The 15,156-nt window shown below is 39.3% G+C and overlaps 8 protein-coding genes across 8 annotated transcripts; 2 read left to right on the top strand and 6 right to left on the bottom strand. All coding sequences in view use genetic code 12, as the record gives it.

The window, feature by feature from the left end:
- Window positions 1-227: 227 nt before the first annotated feature.
- DASC09_056820 (RING finger protein) lies at window positions 228-2,477 on the bottom strand (the record flags this gene model as incomplete). The annotated part of the gene is made up of 1 exon (XM_064999267.1): window positions 228-2,477. The coding sequence occupies one exon, from the start codon at window positions 2,475-2,477 to the stop codon at window positions 228-230; it is 2,250 nt and encodes a 749-aa protein (XP_064855339.1).
- Window positions 2,478-2,818: 341 nt separating this feature from the next.
- On the bottom strand, window positions 2,819-3,802 carry DASC09_056810 (uncharacterized protein; the record flags this gene model as incomplete). The annotated part of the gene is made up of 1 exon (XM_064999266.1): window positions 2,819-3,802. The coding sequence occupies one exon, from the start codon at window positions 3,800-3,802 to the stop codon at window positions 2,819-2,821; it is 984 nt and encodes a 327-aa protein (XP_064855338.1).
- A 186-nt stretch (window positions 3,803-3,988) lies between these two features.
- DASC09_056800 (uncharacterized protein) lies at window positions 3,989-4,519 on the top strand (the record flags this gene model as incomplete). The annotated part of the gene is made up of 1 exon (XM_064999265.1): window positions 3,989-4,519. One exon carries the CDS (start codon window positions 3,989-3,991, stop codon window positions 4,517-4,519), a length of 531 nt encoding a protein of 176 aa, XP_064855337.1.
- Window positions 4,520-5,088: 569 nt separating this feature from the next.
- Window positions 5,089-6,774, top strand: GCD10 (tRNA 1-methyladenosine methyltransferase subunit GCD10; the record flags this gene model as incomplete). The annotated part of the gene is made up of 1 exon (XM_064999264.1): window positions 5,089-6,774. The coding sequence occupies one exon, from the start codon at window positions 5,089-5,091 to the stop codon at window positions 6,772-6,774; it is 1,686 nt and encodes a 561-aa protein (XP_064855336.1).
- Window positions 6,775-6,990: 216 nt separating this feature from the next.
- DASC09_056780 (uncharacterized protein) lies at window positions 6,991-8,409 on the bottom strand (the record flags this gene model as incomplete). The annotated part of the gene is made up of 1 exon (XM_064999263.1): window positions 6,991-8,409. The coding sequence occupies one exon, from the start codon at window positions 8,407-8,409 to the stop codon at window positions 6,991-6,993; it is 1,419 nt and encodes a 472-aa protein (XP_064855335.1).
- Window positions 8,410-8,730: 321 nt separating this feature from the next.
- On the bottom strand, window positions 8,731-9,960 carry DASC09_056770 (uncharacterized protein; the record flags this gene model as incomplete). The annotated part of the gene is made up of 1 exon (XM_064999262.1): window positions 8,731-9,960. The coding sequence occupies one exon, from the start codon at window positions 9,958-9,960 to the stop codon at window positions 8,731-8,733; it is 1,230 nt and encodes a 409-aa protein (XP_064855334.1).
- Window positions 9,961-10,493: 533 nt separating this feature from the next.
- DASC09_056760 (uncharacterized protein) lies at window positions 10,494-11,945 on the bottom strand (the record flags this gene model as incomplete). Its single annotated transcript, XM_064999261.1, has 1 exon — window positions 10,494-11,945. One exon carries the CDS (start codon window positions 11,943-11,945, stop codon window positions 10,494-10,496), a length of 1,452 nt encoding a protein of 483 aa, XP_064855333.1.
- Window positions 11,946-12,682: 737 nt separating this feature from the next.
- On the bottom strand, window positions 12,683-14,956 carry DASC09_056750 (uncharacterized protein; the record flags this gene model as incomplete). Its single annotated transcript, XM_064999260.1, has 1 exon — window positions 12,683-14,956. One exon carries the CDS (start codon window positions 14,954-14,956, stop codon window positions 12,683-12,685), a length of 2,274 nt encoding a protein of 757 aa, XP_064855332.1.
- Between the last annotated feature and the right edge of the window lie 200 nt (window positions 14,957-15,156).

Genomic DNA, 15,156 nt, shown 5'->3' with positions numbered 1-15,156 from the left:
TTATTATTATTATTATTATTATTATTATTATTATTATTTTCGGGGTTAGCAGGGACGGAAAGGACATCACACATATCATGAATGTTATTATTATATATATATATACATTATATTTTTTGTTTAGATGATAGCCGTTATTTTTGTTTTAGTGTGTATATAATGTAAAGAGTGCGTGCGCTCTTTGTTTCTATGATTTTTATATATACCTTTTTGTTTTTGCTTCTTTTTCAAAATTTATAGCCTCTCAACATTGACAATATTACAATCTCAAAAGCTAGCAAAATCGTGAGCTTGGTCATCGGTCCTCTGGTGAAACTACGCAACTGGGGTGCTACCGAAGGTGATAAGAGCATGTAAATGAAATCATTAACGATTTGTGAATCCAAAACCATTTCTATAGTCCCCTGAATTTTTTCGCCAATTTTCTTGTGGTACACAAATTGCTTCGCCATAATTTTAAACTCTTTGTAAAAAATAATGCTCATCTCGAACAAATCTGATAATGTCACCACGATTTCCATCCACAATAATTCATTTTCAGTGACGGGAGCCGAGGTATACTTCTTGGCCTCAATTGTTTGTTTTATATTGGGAATCAAAGAGTCATTGGGCTTACCCATCTTCCGTTGGTGTTTTTTCTTCACGAGATTCGCTAAAAAATTATACTCCAGGATTTGCTGATGGAGCAATTTTTGGAATAGATTGGGGTTTTTTTGGAACATCACCGCAAGGGAAATGCCGATTCTTGGTCGAATAAAAACTTGATGGGCATCAAGAATCGTCGTATCGATCCAGTCATCATATAGCCTCATGACCGTCTTATCATAGTTACGAAAATACGTGTCGTAAGTGAAAGGATATTTGATTTTATTTTCCAAATCCGACACACTTTCTTGGAAAAGGTTCCTCAACAACAGCATTGGTCCTCCACTATTACTGCTTTTCTTTGGCACGACGTGTCTTAAAAGCGATGCACTTTCATTATCATCATCATCATCATCGTAATTCGAATTTGATTGTATATTGTCGATCTGGCGGGATTCAAACTTGCCAATTTTTTGAAACTGGAATTTCTTAATACAATCCTTGAACAAATAGTCCCCTAAAAAAATCAACGATTGGAACCCCATTATTTTAGGGAAATTCGTTTTTCTTCTTTCTGGATTATTGGCAATCACTGAAAGATACCCTATTAGATCATCGCTTAGTGATTGTTTGGAATTTTCAAATTTCAACGAATTATCAATTTCAATACACTTATTAAAATCGATTTCCCGCTTGTCAAAGTCTTGGGTCATTGCCAACATTTTAGCTTTACTGGTCAAGATTGTCATCAAACTGATCATGTTTACATTCAAGCTTGGCTCCACTAACCCAGTTTGTAATTTCCCAAATTCTTGTAGTAGCTGAAACATTGGCGTATCATTGAGCAACACTTTCAACTTCCAATATTTCGACATGAATATCTGTTGATGGGTCAAATAACGGGGGAATTTTTTGAAATTAGAAAACGTGGCGTTACAATAAGGACATTGCGATTTGATATGACTCCACTCTTTCAAACATCCTTGACATAACGTATGTCGACATTTCAAGATCCTCACCGGATTTATTGACGATTCCGAATCGTCATTCATACACACCGGACAATAAAAATCACCATGACCATCGAACTTCACGTACGCCACTTGAATCATTTGGTCTAAGATGAAATTGGCGAAAATCTCAATCAAATTATTATACTCAACGTATGATTTGATGGAGAAAGTTGTTTTGGAGTGGTGTTCTTTCAATATCGTCTTGTAGGTGACCCCCATATAAGTGTAGACCAGGGTGACAATGATCCAGCCATGGGCAGTAAGTTCCACATTAAATGACTCGATGCAAAAGTTTTCTCCAATCCTCACAATCCGAATCTCATAAAAATTATTCATATAGGTTAATATATCGTGGGGTTTGGAAATTGAGAAGTACGTGCTGGGATGATATATTTCAGGAGTTAAAAGCCCGTCGAATTCACTAGTATCTTCTAGATTTTTCTCTCTAGGATAGTTGGCAATTGCCTGATATATTGAAAATTCATCATTTACATAATGATGGTGGTGAAAATCGATTAATTGGGAAATATCAAATCCGTAAGAGTTTTTTGTTACATCTTCAAGGTCCGTCGTCCCATGATTCTTCTTCTTCTTCTTCTTAGATATATCAATTTCCTCTCGTTCCATATAGTTCTCAGCAATCTTGTATTTTAGTGCATCGGAATTCCTTGCAGTTATCGATTCTTGATACCCCAAGCATTCAAAGATTGGTAAATTGTTCAAGAATCCCGATGGTTGTTTGCCATACTTGTTAAGAAAGTCACGGATGTTCTTGGTGCCTTGGTAATATTGATAAGGTGTGTATGGTTTGTATTGATCGCTTGAATGATATACTGTCAAGTTCCGTTGGTATCGATACGTTTCGACGTCGGTGGGCATCTTAAGAGCAGTGGGATTTGTAGGTTGGGGAGGGAGGGAGAGAGAGGGGGCTGGATTGATTGATGGGCAGAGTGTGTGTGTGTGCGTGTGTGTGTGTGGATAAGGGGATCTGTGGATTATTTTCCATGTGGTGCAATCCGTGGAGCGATGACCCGCCTTGCTGGTATAACAAACACAAGCAGCCGGTAGCACTACAATCTTCAATCTTCTTATAAATTACAAGACAATAAAACATCAAATCATTAAGAACCAAAATTAAATACCAAGTGCTAAACTCTGATGTACTAGCAATCTAAGAGAGCAAACAGAAAAAGAAAAGAAAAAAAAAAGAGATCCCCCAATCACCGACTCAACAATGAAATTAAACTATTCAATCCAGGTTTGCCAACCTTATCAATCAACATCTTGGAAATTCCTGCCAGTGCCGATGGAGCATTGGTAATTGGTTTCCCATCTTCGGTATTCTCATGTACAACAAAGTCAATTACCAGGTCCAAAAATGACTCTAATGATCCCATTTGTGGTGATAAGTTAATGGTTTGATCAACATCAACCGGGAACTTCTTCCAAGTAGGGATAATACCCAAGTTTAATGACATCTGACTTTTAGCAAACAATCTAAAGATTATAAACTTTTCCCCGTTTTGCATTTTTTCCAGTAGTTTCTTCAAGAACCGATAAAGTTCCCTGCGGTTTGGTTGCAATGTGATCAACAAATCAAGGGTGGTTGGGGTTTGTTGTTCGATCCTCAAATTGAAAGGAGGAATGTTCATATACCCCAACTTGATCAAATAATCTTGAATGTTTTGAGGGTTCGAGTCCTCGTCTTGTTTATCCAATAGCTTTATTTCAATATCGTCTAAAGATATGTCTACCGATTTGAAAACTCGGCCATTGAGTTGAAAAACTGAGGCTAAGTAGCTGTTATTGAGCTTGTTGTAATCAAAGCTGGTTTCAAGTTGAACGTTGATCCCTACACTAGAGAAACCTTTTCCGATTCCTGCAAACTCGACGCTCTTGGCCTCAACGTCCAAGGATTTCTCGATATACTCCTGGGAGTGGGGGCCAATCAACCAGATATTTATCGCAACAAACCCACAAATTGCCACTGTCATTATTACCACCAGTAATTTTATGAGCCGTGGGATATTCAAAGGAAATTTGCTCATTTTTTTAGATTGTAAATCATGATGATTCGATTCGTAAGACTGGCTATAAGGAGGAGGCGGGGGAAGAAGACTCAGATCGTCCCACAGAGGAGCTGACAGTAACAACGGGGTACTTTCGTCAGTTGGCTTGTGTTTCTTGCTGGTGGTGGTGATCATGTTGGGTGTGAGCGTCAATAATATATAATATAAATCATCCGTTCATCTCATCGCTGCCCATTTTGGCATTTTTGGTTGGGGTTTTTTTTTGTGTTAAAAAAGGAGAGAAAACTCCCCCCTGGATATAATAGATGGCACTGCCTTATCCGAACAATATTCACCAGGTTAAACGATAATAATAACACAATGTCCCCTATCAATACTGCTAACCACTATATCCTCAATAACCCTTCGAAAATAACCAACGTCTACGATGCATTGGCCGAAAACTCTGCGGAATCTCCGATCACCACCAGCTATCCGATGGCAGCAACACCCGAGGGCGAACCAACGTTCATATTGAAGAAGCTTTTCGGAAGTAAACATCAGCTATCGTCGGGAGAAATCGTCGCCTTGACGGTGTTCAACGTTATTTTCTTTGCGTTTTGCTTTGGGTTGTTGTTGTACCTTGAGCGTAGAAGATACCACCAGCAATTGACGAGTAAGCAAAGGGTATTGGACGATCTCAAACCAAAGATTCTACATTTCTTGGATATTGTCGCGACCAACATGACCGAGGACGAGAAGATTACCTTGGTGATCAATATCATGTCGAATGAATTGATGAAGTACAAATGGAGTTTGAATGATCGGTTCGATTACAGTAATTTCGATGGTGATTCGATAGACATTGATCAGTTGATTCAACGGTATCATTCAAGAAAGATGATGCAATAAAGGTCTTTTCCGAAAATTATTAGTTCTTTTATTGAGTATTGTGGTTAACAAGTTTTGGACAATTTAGGAGGGAATCGTTGGCTGGCTTTATTTTTTATATTTTATTTTGTTGTTATTTTTTTTTTTTTTTTGGTATTCTGCTATCTCTATTTTAATGATACTTCTTTATATTTCTTTCTTGTTCTTTTTTTTTTTTCTTGTGATTTGATGGAGTTCTTTGAATACTCACTCGTCTGTCTGTTTCTCTACTTGATTTGGTTAAATCTCTGCATGATTTCGTCAAAACTTTGTTTAAAAATGGTTTGTTTATCTATACATTTTTCTTCTTCTGGTTTATTGTTGTTATCTTTCTTCTTCATAAAACACTTTCTCATATTATATTATATTATTATTATTATTATTGTTATTATTATTGTTATCACCTACTTTCGACATCTCTTGAATAAGTAGGGGTCCTGCACCCTCATGGCTGATTTCCATTAAAAAAAATTTTTTCAACTTTTATCAGTTTTCTGCTTTTTTCTCTGTTTATCACGAAATAATACATAAATACGGCATTTATTACAGAAATGACAGACACTGTTCCAAGCAATGGCTCGTCTGATCCACAGCCCGCTTTTAATCTTCAAAATCCAGTGATTGAAACTGAAGGCCTTGCTAAATTAGACACCATTCTAGATCAAATAGCTGCGTTCAACCCAGTGTCAGCACCAAACGAGTTAACTGGCAACCCAGATGAGCCTAGAAACTTCGATCCAAAACTATATCTTAAAAACATCACGCATATCAAAGAAAACGAATGGGTACTCGTCAGACTCCCGTCCCAAGGGTCCAAGTTGGTCGAGTTGAAGAAGGATAGGGTTGTCAGTTTGGGGAAGTTTGGGAATTTCCAAGTCAACCAGATCCTTGGTTATAAATTCGGCCAGACTTTCGAAGTAATGGATAATGATAATGTGAAACCAGTTGATGGTCGACCTGTGTTTGATGAAATCAGTGCGTCTATTGGTGGTGGTGGTGATGATGAAGAGGAGGAGGAAGAGGAGGAGGAAATAGAAGTAGAACAACAACAACAACAACAAAAACAGCAAGGGAAACAGCAAGCAAATGAAAACCAAGAAATTGCCAACCAACTCCAAAACTCTGCCGATCAAACAAATAAAGATAAAGCAGATATCATCGAAAAACTTATGAAATTCTCCGAGGATAATAGTAATTTGGTAGATTTGGGAGCAAAAGTGCAAACCCTTTCAACCTTGGAAATTGAGGCGATGAAAAAGCAAAGTTACAGTTCGGAGACCGGTAGAAAAATCATCGAATCGATCATCAACCAGCACGGGAACTTTGATAAAAAGACCAAATATTCTCAAGCCAAGTACCTCAGGCGTAAACGGGAAAAATACTCAAGATTCTTCATCATTGAATACATATCGGCAAAAGAATTGTTGAACTATTACATTGACAACAAAGATATCCGCAAGAGTTTGGACTTGAGTGAGGAATCAATGGCGTATATCTTGAACCTTGCTAACGTTAGACCAGGGGGCAGATACTTGATTATGGACGAATCTTTAGGGCTCCTCACTTACTGTATGTTGGAAAGAATGAATGGTCAAGGGGAAATCGTGGTGGTTTCTGAAAATGAACACGTGAATTTGACGGCATTAGAAAGATATTCCAACTATCCACCGGTATATATTAACAAGATGGTTAAAACTATTGATTTCTTACAATTTATCAGCCCAATCGATGACATTTTGGCGAGCGATGAAGCCTGCGCATTCTTTAAACCATTACCTAAAGATGAGGTTGATAAGTTACTGAAAACTAAAAAAGCTCGCTACGTTAAAAAATTCTCAAACTACTCCGACTTAATCAAAATTCTCAAAACTTGCAAATCAGGAAACTTTGACGGGCTCATTCTTCTAACGACATTATACATTCCTTCGGTTCTTGAGAGTCTTATAGGTAAGGTTGGTGGCTCAAGATCCGTGGTTATTTACAGTCAGTTTAAAGAACTATTGGTGGAAACTTTCCACGCGATTGCAAATCAAAACATTCCAATCTTGGGAGCAAGTGTTTATGAAACCAGAGCAAGAAGCTATCAAGCGGTTCCAGGGAAAATTCATCCAGTCATGACCAGTAGAGGTGGTGGTGGTTACGTTATGTGGGGAACGAGAGTTTTCCAATTGGAAAAGGTCGAGGCAGTTGGTAAAGGTAATAAGAAGAAGAAGCAAAAGATGGAAAGCTCACCTTGATTTGTTATTCTTTTTCATTCTTTTAGTGTTTACATAGATAGGGAATTGTTTTTTCTTTTTCTTTTTTCTTTTCATTTTTTTTTTTTCCTTTGCATATATATGTAATATGTTGTTTATAAATCTAGAGGACAACTATTTAATAATACAAAAAAAAAAGAAATGCAAAAATAAAGAGAAAAGGCCTTAGATACATATCATGGAAATTGTAATCATCAATCACCACATGCCATCGCCAGCACTATTCATATTCATATCCATACCATCATTTTCAATTTGATTCATGTTCATTGTTCCAGGAAAATCATTACCCTGTTGGCTATTATTGTCCTGATTTCCCTGCAACATTGCCATATCCATTTCCATCATGTCGTTCTGTAAGTTATCTCGCATATTCATTTCCATCATATTATTGTTCATCGTTCCCATATTCAGGTTACCGATTGGCAAGTTACTTATTGCATTTGGACTCATACCATTATTGTCTTGCTCGTTGTTATTGAACTGTTGTTGTTGAGTTTGCGGTTGGGGTTGTTGTGGCTGTTGATGTTGTGCTGAAGAAATCGAAGGTGTGCTATTAGTAGATCTGTTGGTATGCGGTGACATCGTGTTAATATTATTATTATTATTATAATTATTATTATTCATTATTGTAGTAGCCGTGGTAACTAACGGACTGTTATTATTGTTGTTGTTATTATTCATCATGGCAGCGGCCACAGGAACTAACGGACTGTTGTTATTATTCATCATGATAGAGGCCCCAGGAACTAATGGACTATTATTATTATTATTCATCATGATAGAGGCCCCAGGAACTAACGGACTGTTGTTATTATTATTCATCATAATAGAGGCCCCAGGAACTAACGGACTGTTGTTATTATTATTATTCATCATAATAGAGGCCGCAGGAACTAACGGACTATTGTTTCTAGTATTACCTTTACTTCCTTGAAGGGTACTAGGAGCGACCAATGGGGTGTTCAAATTCTGTAATACTGGAGTCGAGTGATTACTTGTGTTATTCATGGTATTATTAGGGTTGTTGGTCATCATTGGTTGTTGAGGCTGAGGATTCTGAGGATGCTGAATTTGCGGAGTTTGTTGAAGAATTGTTTGGTCCTGTTGTTGTTGCTGTTGCGGCAGTTGTTGTTGTCGTGCTTCTTTTTCCTGGCCGTGTTGTTGCTCCTGCTGCTGATCCGGTTGACCTTGTTGTTGTTGAAGATAAACTGCCTTTTGTTGCTGTAAATACTCCATGGCTTCTGGAAACATTTTGTGTAAGATGATATAACGCGAGCGGATCTCAATCGTCGCTTCAGGAGGAGGCGTCAACATGTGGGGGAAAATCGGTTTGTCATTAGCGTCTGGGTCACCATTGCGGTACTTCTCGTTCAATTCCCCGATACACGTCAAATTTGCCTGGACTCTTCTCAAGTAGTGCTGGATGACATCCATTTTGTCAATATTGGGCGATGAAAACAGTTGGATGGTGGCAGTGATCTCCGATGGGGGGATGTTGTTAGTGTTCAAACCGGGGTTGTCTGCGATCTCGATCATCATGGCCCGATGTATCAATAGTGTATTGATTTCGAATAGCACTCTGGCTCGCTGTTTATCGTATTCTATATTACTCATCGTCGCAGCTGGCTGGGGGGCAGGGAGGTGGCACTATACTCTACTAGCTTACCTACCCACCCATGGCCGGCAGAAGTTTGTTGACAAAAAATATTCAGACTTTTTTTTCCGCGTTTTTTGTCACGTGCACGATCAGCTGATGAGTTTTCAATGGTCAGCCATCATCTCCGTAGATGGATGGATGGTATTACAATCAAGCAAATAAGAAGAAGAAAAGGAATCATCGATTAATTATGAAATATTAATAAGAAGAAGTGAAACAATGAAAGAAAAGAAAAAAAATATAAGGCGCTAACAAATAATTAGAACATCTAAGGTCATTCAAAGGATAAGAAATGAAGAGGTCACCAAAACAGCCCCGATAGCCATCTTTTGAAGGGTGGAGAGGTATCTCACAGAGTTACCAGCACCATAGTTGAGGTTAGGAATGTATTCACTGGCAATAGAAGCACTGTATGAAGAAGCAACTTCCACAGTAGGATTAGCAGTACCAGCAGCGGCAGCGGCAGCAGCATCAAAAGTGGCGGCAGTAGAACTACCAGTAACTGCAGCGATCAATGCAGAAGTGTCTACCGAGCCAGCGGAAGATGAAAGGCTAATACTAGCAGTAGTGGTCTTCAAGTTTTGAATTTGGTAAGCTGGAGCGGATGTCGCCGATGGTTTAGCAGCAGAGGAGATGGTGAAGTTGGTAGAAACACCAGGAATGGTGGAATTACTGGAATATGTAGTAGCAACCCCTTTTGAATCACCTTTGACAACAATGTTGTTACCGGTCTTGTCACCGTAGGCGTAAGCAGTGCCGGTAGAATAATCGGAAACAATGAGGGATTTGATATTGAAAATGAATGGGGCACCTTCAAGAGAGGTGGCACCACCAGCCCATTCAACAGTGCCAGCACTAGAAGAGTCACCAGCAGCCCAAAGACCAAGGAACACACGCATTGGAGAATTTGGATATTGGTAGTCACCGGTGTTGGAAATTTCAGAGATCGACAAGGTTCTGATGACTTGACCATCGACGGACCACACAGTCTTGTCCTTTTGCCAATCAATAGTGTAGGTGTGGTATGCTTCATCCAAAGCAGCACCAACTTTTTGAACAGTACCTCTGTCGTAGTTCCCGGTTATCCCTTTACCGAAATAGTTGGTGGTGACTTGGGTGTTATAAGTACTGATCCATTCAAAGTCGATTTCATCACCGTCGTCACTTTGTAAAAACACATTGGAAATAAGCCCAACACCACTAGCGGTTTTGCAAACCACTTCGACCTTCCCGTAATAAATGTAGAAGTTTGATCTAAGCGATGGGGCGTCACCGTGGTTTTCGAACCATTCGACTAAACCATTATCGGTGTACTTGATTCTGGAACCCTCGGCAAGTGGGCTGAAATATGGAGTTTCAGTGGTGAAGTCCAATTCAATGCTGCCTCCCAAAGCAACATCATCTGGACAAGTTTCTTGTAATGGATCGCAATCACTAGCAAAGTCCCCGGCCAATGCGGTGAATGGAAGGAGAAGTAGCGAGCATAAAAGAGTGTTGTATTTAACCATGATTATGTGTGGATGATAAGAAAATCAGTAGTGATTGTTAATAATGATAATAATGATTGTAACAGATTAATTGCTTAGAATAATATAATAATGCTTTGAGGTGGCTTATATATTGTGAAGTGTTACATGTTTCAAATAGGACACTGGTGTTTCAGCATGTTGAAAAAATTGGCAAGGGGACTGTCGGGTGGTGCGTGCATGGGCTGAAACCCATCCTATGTGGTGGATTTAATATAACCACTAGTACCACGATGATCACCAATGCCTATTTGAGATATACCAATGATGCGTATCAGACCAAACAACTTCTGATACCTTGAGATTAGACTTGAAACTTCACTAACAGATACAATGCAAGAAAATCAATATATTGAACAAACTATTCAAGGCACAACAAATGCAAGGACGAAACAAAAAAACAGTAAAACAAGATTTAAAAATAGTAAATTAATACAAAAATAGTAAATTAATACAAAAATAGAAAAATAGTGACAAAATGAAAATCAAAAAAGAAAAGAAAAAAATGGATCGGATTACATGCTGAAGAAAGCAATCCCAATGAAAACAAGTCCCAAGATCTCATATCTCATGGAAATCTGTGAACCACCACCAAAGTATTGGATGGTTGCATTAGAAGAAGAACTAGAGTTGAAGACTGCAAATGATGCGGTGGCATCCAAAGTGCTTGAGTGACTATAACTGCTAGAATAAGTAGCAGAACTGGTGGTGGTGACACTGGACGCAACGGTTGGTGGCAAATAAGTAGGAACATTATCAGTATTACTCAAAGTCTTGGTGGTTTGGATATAATTGGTCCCCTGGATCAAAGAGGTGGTATAGCTGATAATATAAACCTCTCCGTTACTGGTAAACACTGAAACGTCTCCTCCGTTGGACACTGGTGATTCGTTATTCACTGAGGTAGTAATTGCTGCTGCTGAGGATTTCTTGATCACTGAAGTAGTAGTGGTTGTTGCTGTGGTCGTTGAATCAATCCCTGCTGAAGATGTTGGAGCACTGGTACTGGCATGTGCGTTTACTGAACTGGTGGAGGTTTGAGAAACTGTACCAGTGGTATATGCCAGAGTAGTAGTAGCAGAGGTGGTATGGTTCCACATGGTGGATCCATGAGCTTCCAAACTTGAACTAAATTTGGAACTATCACTAAGTGGACAGTACGTAGTATAAGATGTTCTAACATGAGTAATTGTCGATTTCGAAGTCAAGGTCGAGCAAGCGTTGTTGACACAGCTGGTGATAGTAACATAATCTGTTGAATACTCGCTAATGTAAGCTGTTGAAGTCAAAATTAGCATGCTACTACTGCCAGTTGTGGAGACCAAAGAAGAGGTGGTGATAGGACTGATTGTGCTCGATAAAGATGATGTACGACCGCTTAATGGGCAAGTAGTGGTATAAGAAGTAACCACCCCAGAAATGGTATCTGTAACCACCGTGACACCAGCTGAGGTAGTTGATGTGGTATGGCCACTCAAGGGGCAGGTAGTTGTATAAGAGGTCACCACTCCAGAGATTGTGTCTGTGATTACTGTAACACTAATAGAAGATGATGCTGTGGTAGTAGTGGATGGTCTGGTTGTCGATGAAGAGACCAGAGTTGATGAGGTCTTGAGACCACTCAATGGACAGGTAGTTGTGTATGAAGTAATGGTACCTTCAAGAGTTTCGGTGACAACAAAGACAGTACCTGATGATGATGATTCAACATGGCTTGTGGAAGAAGTTCCCAAAGTTTGGGTGACAGTTCCTGTTGGTACAGCTGTATAAGTATGGGCGATTGCCTTCATTTGAATTCCATCGATAAGTTTCGATGATGAGCTCGAAGAAGACGAGAAAGTAGAAGTAGAGACCGGCTCAACCGCGTTTCCATATGTAAGAGCTGAAGTTGTTGTATTAGATGAAGCTTGAGCAGCCACCGCAAAAAGATACAAAGTCCTCCAAATATTGTTCAACTTCATCATCATATGTTTTATATCACTAATGCAAAGATGTTTTTATATTTTTTTTTGTTTTTATTGTTGTTGTTGTTTCTCTTTCTAATTCTCTATTTATCAAATACTATAAGTGACCTTCTATTGAATCAAGTTTCTTGTAACGATGATATCTATCCGCACTGAAGAAGAAATAATAATAATAATAATAATAATAAAAGAAAAAAAATACAATTCAGAACTGGGGATAGTAAGTCATTAATATTCCCCAGAGGCACCATCCTGAAGTTACCACTATGTATTATAAACCGTGCCATTTCCATTATGAAATGGTCCCGTACTAAATTGCCGAAGCATAATGCTTAGCCTTACTTCAACATTCTCCCGTCACCCAAAACCCAGATTTCTAAAATATTACCTAGACCCCTACTTCATTGGGAACATCTTCATGTTGCCAGCTGTTGGAAATAGTATTAATTGCTTTTGTTATATGCCCACCAGGTTCTTCTAGGCACAGTAATTATCAGCATCTCTCGTCGACTCGACTCGACCCGACCCGACACCTTCAAAGTACGCAAAGCCAAAGATCATCAAATCTGCACCCACCGCTAAGTGACGGAATTTGCTATGCGGAGCCCAGTGCGTACGCCAACAATAATAATAACAAGGAGAACAATCTATTAATAAAAATAGTCTATATAAGTGATAGTAACAAGAACTGAATAAAAGAGAGAGAGAGTAAAAAAAAAACATAGCGAAATGAAATGAATCTAAATAATAATAACTGACAAAACGAACACTAAACCAACGACTCCAAGCATCAAGACATTAGTCTCTCTGATGTACAATGTCCGAGCACTGTTAATAGATATTATTGTTGAATTGGCAGTAGTAGTAGATGAAGTGTATACTGAATGAATTGAAGATGTGGAATGAGCAGCATCAAGTGTCGCACTTTTTTCTTTGGTGGAAGAGGTCTTTGTGGAACTAAGATGAACTGTAACGTAATCCGAATGAGTAAAAGAGTAGTAGAGAGTGGAAATGGTGGTGCTGGTATCATCGGAGGAGCTAACAACATAAGAAACTGCAGAAGTCTTGCCATGGACAACTGTTGGAGAGCCAGAGATTGTCTTACCGGTGGTTTTAGCAGTAGTTGTGGAAGTTTTACTTGTCGTGGCTTCGGTGGAAGCTTTAGTTGTCGTGGCTTCAGTGGAAGCTTTAGTTGTCGTGGCTTCAGTGGAAGCTTTAGTTGTCGTGGCCTCTGTAGAAGAGGTTGTGCTGGATAATGAGGAGGTCTTATCGGTGGCATCAAGGGTTGCAGAAGATCCAGAAACGGTAACTGTGGCAGCAGCATAAGATTTAGTTGAAGTGATTTTAGTACTACCACTAACATGGACCACGACGGTAGAACTTTTAACATCAGTAGATTCAGTGGTCACAGCTTTAGTGGAAGTACTAGTAGAGGTACCGATTGAAGTAGATAATACTTTGGAACAAGCATTATTTGAACAATGGGTGGTAGTAACAACAACGGTCTCGTTGACTCTCACGATGTCAGTCAGGGTAGACGCAACTGGTGAAGTGGTGGTGACTTTAGAACACACGTTGTTAGAGCAATGAGTGGTAGTAGCGATGACGGTCTCGTTAACTCTCACGATATCGGTCAGGGTATGTAACACTGGTGCGGTGGTAGTGACTTTAGAACAAACGTTGTTTGAACAATGAGTGGTGGTGATGACAGTGGTACTATTCCAATGCACGAAATCAGTAGAAGTTGAAGCGGCCTTGGTGGTGGTTGATGAAGAGGAGCTTGAAGACTTAGTAGTGCTTGATTCTGATTTGGAAGTACTAGTGCTAGAAGACTTGTTGGAAGCAGTGCTAGAAGACTTATTTGAGCTGCTGGAAGCAGTACTAGAAGACTTATTTGAGCTGCTGGAAGTTGTACTAGAAGCCTTAGTGGAAGTACTGGAATTAGTACTAGAAGCTTTAGTAGAAGTACTGGAAGTAGAGCTAGTAGATTTGGTAGAAGTATTAGAGGTGGTACTAGAAGTCTTGGTGGAAGTACTGGAAGTAGAGCCAGTAGATTTGGTAGAAGTATTGGAGGTGGTACTAGAAGTCTTGGTAGATGTACTGGAGGTTTTGGTAGATGAAGTAGAAGTAGCACCGTTAAGAGCAGGTGTGGTATATTCAGAAGGCAATGAACCATCCTTATTGCCGTTGATTTTACCTCCGTTAGAGCTAATGGTGGCCTTTTTATCAGTAGAATAACTGTAACTACTACCAGTTGAATAATCGACCACGGAAAGATATTCGACATTATAAATGTATGGAACCCCAGACATGACAGTAGAACCACCGGCCCAGCTAACAGTACCAGAACTAGTAGAGTCACCACCGGCCCATAACCCAAGGAAAACCTTCATTGGAGAAGCAGGGTAGTCATGAGCTCCGTCATTAGAAACGTCAGCAGCAACCACAGTAGCAATGACCTTACCATCAAAAGACCAAGTAAGTTTAGTTTCAGTCCATTCGATGGTATAAGTGTGATATTCGGAAGTCAAGTTTTTTTTGGTTTCGTAGATAGTACTTCTACTTGCCCCGGTATAAGTAAGATTCCCTTTACCGAAATAATTGGTTTGAATTTGGGTTTCTTCGGCACCAAGCCATTCGAAATCGATTTCATCCAAATCATCTGATTGTAAAAAGAAATCGGTGATCATCCCTTGACCTGGGGCGATCTTACAACTGATTTCCACTTTACCGTACATGATATAGAAATTAGAGCCGATGGATGGAGAGTCGCCGTGATCTTCAAACCATTCTTTCAATCCTTCTGAGGTGTAATTGATTCTGGAGGATCCTCCTTTGACGCTGAAAAGTGGGGACTCGCTCTTGAAATCCAATTTGGCACTGGTACCTAAAGCAACATCGGAACCACAATTTGTCGATTCTATTGGATTACAATCGCTGGCGAAACCTGTGGCACCAAATGCAGTGGAGATGACGGCAGAAGTGGTCAAAAGAAATTTCCAGGGAAGGACCATTTTTATCGTTATTCTTCTTGATGATAATCGTTGATGCTTTTTTCTATGAGTTATATATTATGCATGCACACCGAACTTTATCAACTAATGCTGCCAATGAATGGGCTAGAATATAGAAAAAGCACAAGAATGTGAGGGGGGGAAGAAAAAGGCACTTGCAAATTGAAAGTATATTGAGTTAAATTGTTTTATGTCATTCA

The sequence above is a fragment of the Saccharomycopsis crataegensis genome (assembly GCF_037102585.1).
Source record: "Saccharomycopsis crataegensis DNA, jcf7180000000097, whole genome shotgun sequence".
Classification (NCBI taxonomy): Eukaryota; Fungi; Ascomycota; class Saccharomycetes; order Ascoideales; family Saccharomycopsidaceae; genus Saccharomycopsis; species Saccharomycopsis crataegensis.
The sequence above is the reverse complement of the archived record's forward strand: the minus strand, read 5'-3'. Positions and strand labels throughout refer to the sequence as shown.